This window comes from Passer montanus, unplaced genomic scaffold, assembly GCF_014805655.1.
Source record: "Passer montanus isolate IOZ18808 unplaced genomic scaffold, ASM1480565v1 scaffold23, whole genome shotgun sequence".
Classification (NCBI taxonomy): Eukaryota; Metazoa; Chordata; class Aves; order Passeriformes; family Passeridae; genus Passer; species Passer montanus.
Genome location: NW_024366926.1, coordinates 8,884,598 through 8,896,880, shown reverse-complemented (window position 1 = coordinate 8,896,880; position 12,283 = coordinate 8,884,598). Strand labels below are relative to the sequence as shown.

Here is a 12,283-nt window from a genome sequence, read left to right as displayed (position 1 = left end):
TGACAAACATGTAAGATGAACAGATGCAAAAGTGTCACATTGTATGTAAGAATGTGGCAGTGGAAGTGACATTTCCTGAATGCAGATGATTAACAACTAGCTCAGAAATTTGATTATGTGAACAGTAATGCTTACTTCACAACTACAGGAATAAATAACTTTTCTACTTTATATTATTATACTGGTTAAAATAGTATAGCTTCAAACACATATACTGCAAAAAAAAAAAGAAATTTATGGTGGTTCAGAGGGATCTTTCCTTCCCCCAAAATGCAATACATTACTTGAATGAAACATTTCAGAAACATTCAATCATTTAAAATTAAGACAAATTAATCTGGAACTTTGCCTCACACAAAAAAGCAGCAGCTTCAGAAGTGTTCTTGGCTACAGATAACAGCATGTTGTTTACATACAGTGCAAATTAATGGAAAATGAGGTTTCCTGTGCCTGATACTAAAAAAAAAAAAAAATCATTATCCAACAGTGAAAAACAAAGTTGAAATTATGTGGTCATGGTATGGCATCTCATGTCTGAATGTAGAACAGTCCATGCAAACAAGAAAAATCCTTACAAGTTGCACAAATTTAAAATAATTTTTTAGAAAATAAGTTTTATTTGGCTCCTTTTGTACACTTTTTCTTTAAAAAAATGCACATTCATACAGTTTGCCCTTCCCAGTTCATGTCTGGATTTGCTCACATAGAGCATTAATATCAAGGCCAAAGATGCCTTCACAATAATTTCAGACTCATTGTATTCTGGCTGTTAAGCATCCAAAGTTTCTAATTTTCTGATTACAACTTGGAAATCAACGTTTTGAGTGTTTCTTCTCTGATTCACATACATAATTGTCCCAATAAGGGAAGAGGAGACAGACCTGCAACAAAGAACCGTTAATGGCAAATACTCATTTCAGGTAGAGCTAAAGGTAGGTTCTCTACTTCACACTGAGATGGAATACAAAAGAAATACTCAGCTATATAACTTTCTCTTTTTCAAAAGCTCTACGTCAGAAATGACAAAACATTGCTTGAAAACTACAGATCAGCCACTGGTAGTGGCAGTTTGTTTGCAGAGAAAGCACTCTTTCCCTAGTTGTTTCTCATGGCCAGGTCTCTCTGCTGTTGATGGTGACTATGGAATTCGTTTCTTGCTGTTTCTTCTTAAAACACTTGGTGAAGAGGAGGAAATTCAGCTCGAACTTTCACACAGCACAAGAGGTACTAACCCATCAAGTAGCCCCTACAGAAAGAAAATTAATTTAGAGAAAAAGTTAGCAAACATAGGCAGCACTCCTCAAAAATCAAGAGACATACAATCTTAAACTTAAGACTGCAAAAGCCTCTGTTGATCAAGACTATTTGGCCATCTTAACTACACACTCCTTCCTAAGCTGATTTTCTTCAATGACACTGAAAATGCATTAGCATGTTCTTAATCCAACTTTGGTAATTAATTGGAATTTTTGAAGCCCACATTATACCCTAAGAAATGTTCTTTATGTGTGCCCTTTACACAAACTACAAGCGTTAAGATATTCAATACAACCTGATCTTTTCTGACACTTCACACAAATCTGTTGTCTCTTTCTCTTCCATTTCCCTGAAGCCCTGTTCTTTTCATGAATTTCAGAATGAGAACTGTTGTACTGACACACATGTACTCAGTGAAGAAGAAAAAAAACATACAGCATCAATGAAGCAAGAAAATATAGGGTAGGTCCCTATCCAGACAGCTGCTGCCAGGGAACCCATCACTTCTGTGTTATGAAACAAATATTTTAAAGTATGCTGCAGAGGCCAAAAATAGTATTTAAGAATAGAAGAATGACTGTCACTATTAATTCAACACTTCACGGAGCTACTCCAAAAGTTACCTACAAGTACCTCTAAAGATCAGGTTTTCAGCTATTCTAAATTAAATAGATAGACTGAAAAATACAGAGGGGGTGGAGGGAAACTGGAAAACCTGCATTTGGATTTTGCACAGCTGAAAGCTACAGTACTCTAACAGTTCCATATTCCTCAAAGCCCTACTTTGTAGCTACTTACCTGACCAGTACAGACAATGAATTTTAAGGTACACTGAGCAAGTCAGATTCACTAATCACATTTTCTAACATACCAGGAGTTGTCACCCTTTTTAAACTACAGCATGATCTTAGAGAAGCTGGCTCCCAAAGCATCCCACCTCATTCAAGGTAACTTGATCCAAAAAAACTGCAGTGAAAAAAACAACTTCTATTCAAACTGAAGATCACCATATTTTCTGTTACTCTTAAATTGATATTCAAGGTAGCTTGACCCAAAAAAAGCAGTGAAACAAGCAACTTCTATTCAAACTGAAGATCACCATATTTTCTGTTACTCTTAAATTGAACACAGCACACATGAGCCACAAGAAAGACTGAAAGACAAATCACTTACGGTAATTTCATCCTCATGAAAACTCTGGCCATGAAGAAGCTCAAAAGCACACTAACAAATCCAATAAAGAGCAAAAGAAACCTATTCAGCTTGGGAATATTTGGTGCATTGGATCGATCCAGAATTATGAATCCTAGGCCACCCATTGTGAAGAGGAAGCTGGATGCAAGGCCTTCCATAATGTACTGTCCATTTACTCTAAAGGAGAAAAAAAAAGGTGAAAAGAGTCAGAAAAAGATTAAAGAAATTATTTACATTTCAAACCCCAGCTACTCAACAGGCTTTAGCTGTACAAACACGCAGGATGATGAACTTTGATGGCTGACTTTCTAACTAAAGCAAGTAGGAAAATGTTATACAATTACATCAAGACTTTGATATACAATTTATGCCCAGAACTAAGAGTCTGCAAGGTGCCCAGTGCAGCACACGGGAGGATTTATACATATGTGTGCATTCCATCAGCTACCACCCAGCTCCAAGGAGGTCCTGGTCATACAGATGATCCCAAGGCACGGCACCACGACCTCTTCACTTCCATCCCCATGTTTAGGCAGGACTGCCTCAATCCTCCTCTCAGGACAAATTCCACTCAAAGCACTACAGCAGCACGTGAAGCACACCTGCTGTTCCAGCACACATCCTGCAGGATGCTCTGCTGAGCCTGCATGGATCCATTGCAGGGACCAGCCGGGGTGCTCCGTGGGGCTCCCTGTCAGCCCAGACAGCTGGACTGCCTTCTTACAAGTGGAAAGGGATGGAGAGTGAGGGAGCTGAGATGCAGAAAGAATATTGCACCTGGACCACGAGTCTCCTGCTTCCCACAGTCACTGAGCCATCTTCCCACCCTCCTAAATAGCAACCTCATAAAACTGGCATTGATGAAACTACGGTGGATGGCCATACAGGAATAAAGATCATCATTACTGCCTCATACCCTGGAAAACAAACAAGTTTATCTTGTTTACACTGACAAATGACAGTGCTAACCCCCTGCAGCAACCTGATTCATCAACATTGCAACAATCCAACCCAGTCTAAAGCACACATCTAGTCCAAGCCAAAATCTGTCACATCAACCATGTCACAGACCTCACAGATTCAACCAACTTTTAATAAAAATCATTATTTGTTTCCACACACACAGATTCCTCCCCCCGAGTTACAAAAGCAGACTTAATCTCTTCAGACCAGTTTGTTACTAGGAGTTTCCAGCTCATTTTCAGTAAGGGATTGAAAGCCAAGGGCACTGGGAAGACCCTGTTACACATTTGTAACAATGTTCCCCACCAGAATCCCAAGTACACTGGAGTTTAAAACGTAAGAAACGAAAAGATTCCCAAACATTAAATATTCTGCAACAAAAATGTATCTGCATCCAGTATAAAGCTCAACCTGACTAGCAAGAAAAAGAAGTACTGCCAGCCCAAAACAACTTCTTTTTAACAGACCTTTCTTTTTCAAAAGTTTTAGGACTATGTTTTTTGAGTTCCACTGGTTTCAATGCTGGTTTGGTGGGGTTTTTGTAAAAACCAAAAAATAGTTCTTGGTGAACCAAGAGCGATATAAAACAACTCCTGCCTTGCAGAGAAAGAAGGGAAGGGAAGGGAAGGGAAGGGAAGGGAAGGGAAGGGAAGGGAGCCCAGCTCGGCAAGGCGGGGTTTATTCCCTTGAGCTCAGGCACCTGCAGCACGCCGCTGCTGGAACAGGGCCCTGCTCTTACCTGTATGCCAAGAAAGCCACCGGCCTCTGATGCCCGTGCTCGTCTGTCATGGAGCCCACGCTCGGCGGTTCCACGATCACGTCATAGATAATTCCTGCGGGGAAAGCAAGCACGGGCTGGGACTGGCAGCAGCCAGAGCCGCCCCGGCACCAAGGGCTCGCTGGGGATGCCCGAGGCTCGTGTTTTACGGGCGGTCGGACCCGGACCGAGGGGGAGCTGCCCCGGCAGCGGGGCCTCACCTCCGGTGATGAGGAAGTAGGACACGACCACCAGCGCGTACACGGTCATGGCCGAGGGCATGTGCACCCAGCTCGGCCGCTTCAGCTTGATGTTGGGGCACTCGAGCACGGCGAAGGGCAGGCGGTACAGCGTCTCCATGGCCGCGGTGCGGTCCGGGGCGGCGCGGCCCCGCTGCTCCTGCCGGCGCCCTCCGCTGCCTCCCGCCGCGGCCGCGCTCCCACCGACACGAAGGCGGAAACGGAAATGGGCTGCCGCGTCCTGGCAGGGGAAACGGATCCCGTCCTAAAGGGACAAACTAGACAAAGCACTGGAAACCGGCGAGCAGGCTTAAATGACAGATTCATAGCGGTTTTTTTTGTCTGAATAAAGACATGGAAACGCCGCCAGTCCGCCGGAGAAAGGTTTATCCGTCTTACTCACCTGCCAGGACCCGGCAGCCCTGACGTGTCGGCGCTGGGTACCGGCTCGGGGCGGGGGCGTGCCAGGGGGCGTGGCCTGAGGCAGGCCCCGCCCCCAGGCTGGGCAGCCACGTGGCCGCTCCGGGACACCGCCCGCCCGTCCCTGGGGACACCGCCCGCCCGTCCCTGGGGACACCGCCAGCCCGTCCCTAGGGACACCGCCAGCCCGTCACCCGCGGGACACCGCCCGCCCGTCCCTGGGGACACCGCCCGCCCGTCACCCGCGGGACACCGCCCGCCCCTCCCTGGGGACACAGCCTGCCCGTCACCCGCGGGACACCGGCGCCCAGCCCCTGCCACGGGGTAGGAGCACCCTTTGGACACGCTGTGCTGATGCAGTTTTCAGGCGGGGGACCCTAGGGACACCGGCGCCCAGCCCGTGCCACGGGGTAGGAGCACCCTTTGGACACGCTGTGCTGATGCAGTTCTCAGGCGGGGGGAAGGAGAAGCCAGGTCCCGGTGTGAGTTTGCACAGTCGGGCTGGGGTGATGCGGACCCGGGGCAGAGTCCCGTATCGGCCTCACCCCAGTCCCTGTGTTTGCAGGGGAGCGTGGGGCTGGGATGCCCCTCGGGCGCACCATGGGATGCGGTGGCCATCGTGACCCACAGGCAGAGGTCACCCCTGCACACAGACCAGGCAGCAAAAGGCACATCACAGCAGTCGCTGCTCAGAGCAAGCAGGGTACGGTGTTACAGCCCATCCCACACGCTGCTCTAGGGTGCACACACCTCCTCGGCCCGGCCCAGCCAGGCCCCTCCTGCCTCTGCCCTCAGCTCGCCTTGGAGAGCGGCACCGAGGCAGCACGTCAGAAAAACTTCCCTTTTTGAGTGGAAGACTCTCTAAGGCAAGGGAAGAACTCTTCAGCTCCAGGTTACAGGAGTGTGTTCCAAAGCACAAGCACCAGCTGAACTCACCCAGCCTACTTCCCACTGCACAGCCCTTCCCCAAATGCCTGCCCCACTCCTACACTGCAGCCAACTGCTTGATTTTAAAATAATTACGGGGCTTGTTACCATTTCACTGACACACTGCCTAAGGACTGCTTTGATTTGTGCCTGCAGTGGCACACTTCTCCTAACCTGTAACGGCTGCCTTCTAGTGCAATAATGTCATTTACAACTAGCTGTTTTCAGTCTTACCCTTCCTGTTCAGAAGAATCTCCTCTGCAGTGCCTGTCAACAAACATTTATGACATTTACTCTCATTATTCCAAAATTATTCTCCCTCCATCTCCACTTCTTTCCAAAAGCCTGAAGGAAAACTCGAATCTCACAGCCTTTAATGCAAGACAGGGGCAGCCTCCACACACCTGCCCTAGTTGCCTTTTTTTTCCCAGCATGCTAAAGTACTAAAATTTGCACTAGAACAGTAAGACAGTTAACTAAGGAAATGTTAACCTTGTAAAGTAACTATAGCAACAGCACCCAAAAATGTTAACAGTAATATTAGTCTCAAAACCTCCTTTCATGAGCTACAGCCTTTGCACCTGAGCTGAGAAACGCTTCACATACTTCAAGCTGTGACATTTATCCATTTTGAGAATACTGACAATTATTTTAACTCCTTGGGACTATGTGAAGAAATCCTCAGGGAGGTACAACTCCTTTCACCGTGCACAGTATTAAGTCACTTACCCTGCACCAGAGCCACCTCCCGCTGTCACAGCCAGGAGGCAGCTGAGGGTTGCCAGGCACCTCACCCAAAGCACCAGCTCACTGCCACCAGAAGGCTTTTTGACTCAGCCTGCTGTCCTGTCCCTTGGCTGACTGTACAGGTGACACAGCTAGGCAGGGTAAAAAGGCAGCGTGCACTCAGGAGCGACCTGCACACATGTGAGCCACAGCCTGAGCAGACTCCACAGGTGACTTCAGAAACCCCTTTAAGTGGCACTCTCACGGCTCCCAGTAAGCCTGTGTGCTCAGTTGTTATTTCTCCTCCTTCCTTCGAGCAGACTCCACAGGTGACCTCAGAAACCCCTTTAAGTGGCACTCACGGCTCCCAGTAAGCCTGTGTGCTCAGTTGTTATTTCTCCTCCTTCCTTACTCTCATGGGGGAGCACAATACCTTTCTGAAAAAATGGTTATTGGTTAAAAGCAGGTAAAAATAGATGCCTGTCAGATATTAAAAGCAGTTTGAAATTTAGAGTTGGGGCTGAGGAATACCACTGCATACAGGCAAAGCAAGAATTAACCCGTGTTAGCACACCCTCAGACAGACATTTACAGTTCTCTACAAAACGGAATGAAGAAAAGCCATTTTCGCTTTTTACATTACAATTATATCCTTGGTGATAAACCAACAAACTTTGGTTCAAATTTCAATACCAAAGAATGAAGAAAAGCCATTTTCACTTTTTACAATTATATCCTTGGTGATAAACCAACAAACTTTGGTTCAAATTTCAATACCAACGGCCCAAACTGCTACTCTAAACCAGAAAGCCTTTAAAGGTCCAGCCTAGCGCACCCTGGAGCTCTGTTGGTACTGTACCTGTAACTGCTGACCCAGGAAGACCTCACAGGATACAGCAGCTGCAGCTTTCTTCCAGGAGATCCAGAGGTAGCAGCAGGCAACTGTCTGGTGGGTACAGCACTGGCTTTGAGAAGTTAAGACTATTCTCTCCACCCTCACTTAATACCACATACAATTAAAAAATATATCTACCTTAGCTTACACTAGCTGTCCTCTTGTTTGCTCTTCTTTTTCAAAGTCCTAATTTTCTTCTGAGCCAAGTCCTCCAATGACTTCAAAAACAGCTGCTGAAAGAAAACCTGCACTGCTGAATATTCCGATCCCTCTACATGACTGAGCCCGAGCTGAGAGTCCTGTTTAACCAGACCTCCTTCCAGCAGGCAGCACTGAACAGAGCTTCCTGACTTACAGGTTGCTGCAGCAAAACCCAGCTCTGCACTGTACAACCAGTGAGCAGCAGCAGCTCCTAGCAGCTTTGAGTCACACATGGAATGACAGGACACAAGAGAAGTGGAGATTTCATTTATTGGGCTGAAACTACAAATAGATTCACTTTGACTTCTGGCTCTGTGCTTGTGCCTTCAACACTTTGACAACGATCTTCTGCTCCTCAATAAGAAAAGCTCGCTTGATCCTGGAAAAGAAAAACTACTTTAGTATATGTGTCTACCTACTGAAGTACAAACACAAAAATAAAACCAATTACAATTAATTTTGCCATCTCCCACATTCACTGCACATGTGGTGTTAGCTCTAGTTCCATAAAAAGGGAACCCCCTGCTGTTCTTGCCAGCAGCCAAAGACAGGGACAGTAGCACTGTGTGAATGCAGCAGTTTGGGGATGGCAGCCTACAGCGCCTGCAAATTTAGGGTAGGTGGCTTGGAGGCAAGCCAGGTAATACCTGATGGCTGAACATGGGAAAATTTACCATCCTCACAAACTTCAAAGGCAAAAAGCAGAACTCCTAACTAGAGAATTAATTCAATTCTGTTGAACTCAGAATTGGTGTGACGAGTCGTGGTCAGCTCCCTTCCTCAGAACTACAGGAAACTAGTGCATCCAGTTATCAAAACCAGGAATACTTTCCCTGTCAGGATTAAAGCTCCTTGCACATCAACAGGGATAAAAGCCTAGCAGGTCAAGTCGTGCCAAAATATGACTATTTCTGGAAGACACGCAGGGCCACCAGGTAGATGCCTAAGCAGGTGCAAGAGAAAACCTGACCAATACAGGAAAGGAGGTGGCTGTAATTTCTGGCTTAGGCACAGTAAGAATAAAGCATACTGATGCTCTAGAAACTCCCTATCAGGTTCATGAAGGGTTTGGGAAAACACTCAGAAAAAAAGTGGCTTTTAACACATGGCTCTGCAGCTGTAACAGCTCATCTTCAGTGGTGCCTAATGTAATTTATCTTAGAACTTACACATGCCAAAAAGAAAAATAATGCTGGCGCTACAGATGAAAAAAACCTGGCATTAGACTGCTGACCCCAGAGATCTGCTTTGTTTACCCTTCACAGAGATGACACACTCAAGGTCATGTTTTTCCTCAAATGTGCCAAGGAAGCATAGGATATGCAATTGCTGCTCAATTAAACTGAATTCAGTGAGGCCTGGCAAAGGCCATTTTTAAGCTTAATCACATAAAGCTGTTTAACACACAACCAAGTAATACCTGTGAATCTCAAAACACTACGAAGAAGTGAAAAATTCAATTAAATCTGCATAAGGCAAAACAGGACAAGAGAACAGAATAATCTTTACTATGGGCAGTCAATACAGAAGATAAAAATCCAGCATGAGCAGACTGTTTAGTATCAGTGCAACAGTGCAGTAGGAAATCCTGAAGAACATGAAATCTCCACACAGGAGCTCCCTCAAATGCAAGGGACAAAAATCCCACACATCACTGTCTGAGGTGCCCCACACTCACGCTCTCCATCTCCCTACACCAGTGTCAGACAAAAGCCTTCGAAGTTTGGGAGAGATGTAAAAATGGTGTAAGAAGCAATCCTAGGAATGAAGCTGGCTTTGTGTCGGTTACCTGTCACGGACACACTTGGCACACATGGAGCCACCGTAGGCTCTGCTGACGTGCTTCTTCGTTTTTGACAGCCTCATCAGAACTTTGGGGCGCACCGCACGCACCTACAGACAGCAAGGAATAAACCAGAGCGTCACGGGACAGCAATATAAAAAACCAACATTGCTTCCATGACTAAAAAAGAAAAACAGAAGGCAGCAACATCTGAAGTTGACTATTCAAGATACTAAAAAGTGACCGAGGTCGCAGCTCAGTGCATGGACCATCCTCAGCACTCCCAAGCTGATCTTTTCTTTCCACCTCAGGGGTTCAACAAGAGGGTCATTAAAAACTGGTTATAAAAAAGACTGGTTTTTTTAAGACAGGAACTGCTGAAAGATCAGCATTACTCAAGCATTCCCTTAACTGTTAAAACCAATGGTGTTACTTCAAAAAACATTCTGAAGAAAATTACTTTAAGAACATTAATTTCTTTTTTCTAACTACAATACTTTTCTAAACTTGGCTTACCCTTTTTTTTTCTCAAGCCTAACAGGTCCAATTTATGTTTTTAAACCTGCTGTAGAATTGTTCTGTCTAGTTTTAAAAAAATCCTATTTTCTAAAACAAGAGTTTATACTTAATAATAATGCAAACCGAGAGCCTTAAAAAAAGTTTGAGCTTCCAAAGCTTATTTTGCCAGTAAACTTTACAACACTCGATTTGAATATTTCAAAGAAAAAGGTTATTTCAACAAGAACTGGTCAATAAAGAGGCCCATTGTGTACTTGGAAAGGCTCTTTGTCCTGAAGAAACACCCTTAGCTGTTTGCAATTATACTCACACCACGAAGTCTTCCCGGGCAAATCCCACATGCTGACTTGGGGGCCTTTCCCACTTTCTTGGTGTAGAGGTAAACGATCCTGTTCCCGGGTGTCCGGGACCTGAGCACAGCACAAACCACTCAGTTAACACAACAATCGGAGTGAAGCACCACCTGTGTACAACAGGGGTTTCCTTACACGCGGCCTTACTCACAGCCTGGTCTTGTTGGAAGCTGTGTTGTAGGACAACCTACGGCGGTATGTCAGGCGCTGCACCATTTTTCACCCCTAAAAAAGTCAAAAGCAAAGCAGAGCTAGTTAAGAGCTCGGTGCCCACACAGGGATCCACATCTCACATGATCCCCCGTACAGAGCCAATGTGAACCAGCAGCTGCCGATGCGATACAAATAAAACGAAAGCCTTTGCTGACCGGCGACACCAGCAGAACTGTATTAGAGAACAGATCGCGTCACAGCAGGCCCGAAGCGATCCGCAGTGAAGAATCACCGAAACCAACCTGAACACCCTTCAAACATCCTAGCCTTGCCTGGATTATGCCACGCTCTCCTAAGGAACTGCTTCAAGCTTTAGCAGCTCCGTACTTTATACTCAACAAAACTTCATTCGCAGGCCCGGCAGACGCGGGCCCCACTCGGGAGCCCCACCGCGGAGGCCTCGGCAGGCGCGGCCTCTCCGCCCCCCGCTCCAGCCCGCGCGCGGGCAGCAGCAGCGCCGCCGGTCCGTCCCCACAGCCCTCCGGGGCCTCGCACCGCGCTCGCCGCCCGCGGGGCGGCGGATGGAGGCGGATGGGCGCCCACAGCCCTCGGTCAGACCCCGCCATACCTGGCGCCGCCGGACCCGGAAGAGGAAGCGGAAATGCGCGCGTCAACATTGTAATAGCGGGGCGCAGCAGCCCGGAAGTAATAGCAGCGCCTGCGCACTGGAGTCCGTCTACCCGGCCGCCTGGCGAACGGGCACCGCCATGTTGTACGGCACGGAGGTGCCAGGTGGCGCCATGTTGTACGGCTGCAGCGGGGCGGGGCGGGGCGCCGCTCGGCGGCGGGATCGGGAGCCGGGGCAGTGGGCGCCACAGGGGGCGGGCCCTTTGTATTTATTGTGTGTTTTACTGAAAAACTCTTCGACTAAAATATCGGCTTCTGTCCTGGGAAAGAAGGGTTTGTGTTTGTGGTAATTACGCAGCTGTGGGCCCAGAAGCCATTCCCCATCCTGCTGTTCTGAACTCTGAATTACAAGTCACTCATACAGGCTTTTCCACACTGGCACACCTGAGAACCGTGTGTCTTACATAGAACTTCCACAAGGAAAGGCTGGTCCCGCAGTATCCCTCAAAAGCCTTGCCTGGAGCATTGCAGGGCTGTCCTTGCCAGGCTCCGTTCCCCTCAAGATGCCCTCACTCCTGACCGGCACCGAAACTCTCCCTTAATACATCCTCCCTGTGTTCATCCGTCAGCATCACCCAAGTGTCCTGAGCTGGGCCACGTTTTCGGACCTTAGATTATCTCAGTTGGTGTGAGCATGGTGCTAACAACAGCAAGGTTGTGGGTTCAACCCCTCTATGGGCCATTTTCTTGAGAGTTGGACTCAATGATCCTTGTGGGCCCCTTTGAACGCAGAATGTTCTGTGACATCTATTTAATAGCCTTTGGTAGACCCCCGAGAAAAGAACAGAAATAGCCAGAGCTAAGGGACTGTAAAATGGATTGTGAGTAGGCAGAAACAGCATTCCACATTAAAATCTAAATGCACAGAAGATACCTCTGGCAGCCCCTCACCTTTTCATTAAACACTGTGTTGATAGGAAGGAAAGGAGAAACACTCCCTTCTCCCAGGTATTTCACCTGCCATCCCACCAGTCCCATCGCACCCCTGGTCCCTGCCAAGCTGAGGAGCATGTTGACAAGCAGAGCCACCTCTGTGTTCTGAAATCAGCATCTGGCCTCTGCTATCTATATGTGACCTTACTAATGGATCTGGATCCCACCCCACCACCTGGCTCTGACACATGAAAGACCAAGAAGTTTTAGAGCACACTTTTCGTGGTGGTGTTCCCAGGGCCACACCAAGCCCTCCTTCTCACGGTGTGTGTGAGT

General features: G+C 47.2%; 2 protein-coding genes across 2 annotated transcripts; both read right to left on the bottom strand.

The window, feature by feature from the left end:
• Nucleotides 1-587: 587 nt before the first annotated feature.
• On the bottom strand, nt 588-4,786 carry OSTC (oligosaccharyltransferase complex non-catalytic subunit). Its single transcript, XM_039710619.1, has 4 exons — nt 4,393-4,786; nt 4,154-4,247; nt 2,431-2,628; nt 588-1,246 (listed from the first exon to the last, which is right to left on the bottom strand). Exons 1-4 carry the CDS (start codon nt 4,529-4,531, stop codon nt 1,228-1,230), a joined length of 450 nt encoding a protein of 149 aa, XP_039566553.1. The 5' UTR covers nt 4,532-4,786; the 3' UTR covers nt 588-1,227.
• A 3,045-nt stretch (nt 4,787-7,831) lies between these two features.
• RPL34 (ribosomal protein L34) lies at nt 7,832-11,063 on the bottom strand. The gene is made up of 5 exons (XM_039710661.1): nt 11,016-11,063; nt 10,386-10,459; nt 10,192-10,291; nt 9,369-9,472; nt 7,832-7,958 (listed from the first exon to the last, which is right to left on the bottom strand). The coding sequence occupies exons 2-5, from the start codon at nt 10,448-10,450 to the stop codon at nt 7,874-7,876; spliced, it is 354 nt and encodes a 117-aa protein (XP_039566595.1). The 5' UTR covers nt 10,451-10,459; nt 11,016-11,063; the 3' UTR covers nt 7,832-7,873.
• Between the last annotated feature and the right edge of the window lie 1,220 nt (nt 11,064-12,283).

Bases quoted from the DNA above. Each gene is read 5' to 3' on its own strand.
- OSTC (XM_039710619.1), bottom strand. From the start codon at position 4,531: ATGGAGACGCTGTACCGCCTGCCCTTCGCCGTGCTCGAGTGCCCCAAC. The intron at 4,248-4,392 runs GTGAGGCCCCGC...CTTTCCCCGCAG, and splicing joins CTACTTCCTCATCACCGGAG to GAATTATCTATGACGTGATC. The intron at 2,629-4,153 runs GTAAGAGCAGGG...TTTCTCCTTTAG, and splicing joins GTGGCTTTCTTGGCATACAG to AGTAAATGGACAGTACATTA.
- RPL34 (XM_039710661.1), bottom strand. From the start codon at position 10,450: ATGGTGCAGCGCCTGACATACCGCCGTAGGTTGTCCTACAACACAGCT. The intron at 10,292-10,385 runs GTGAGTAAGGCC...TGCTGTGCTCAG, and splicing joins GCTTCCAACAAGACCAGGCT to GTCCCGGACACCCGGGAACA. The intron at 7,959-9,368 runs GTAACCGACACA...TTTCTTTTCCAG, and splicing joins GCCAAGTGTGTCCGTGACAG to GATCAAGCGAGCTTTTCTTA.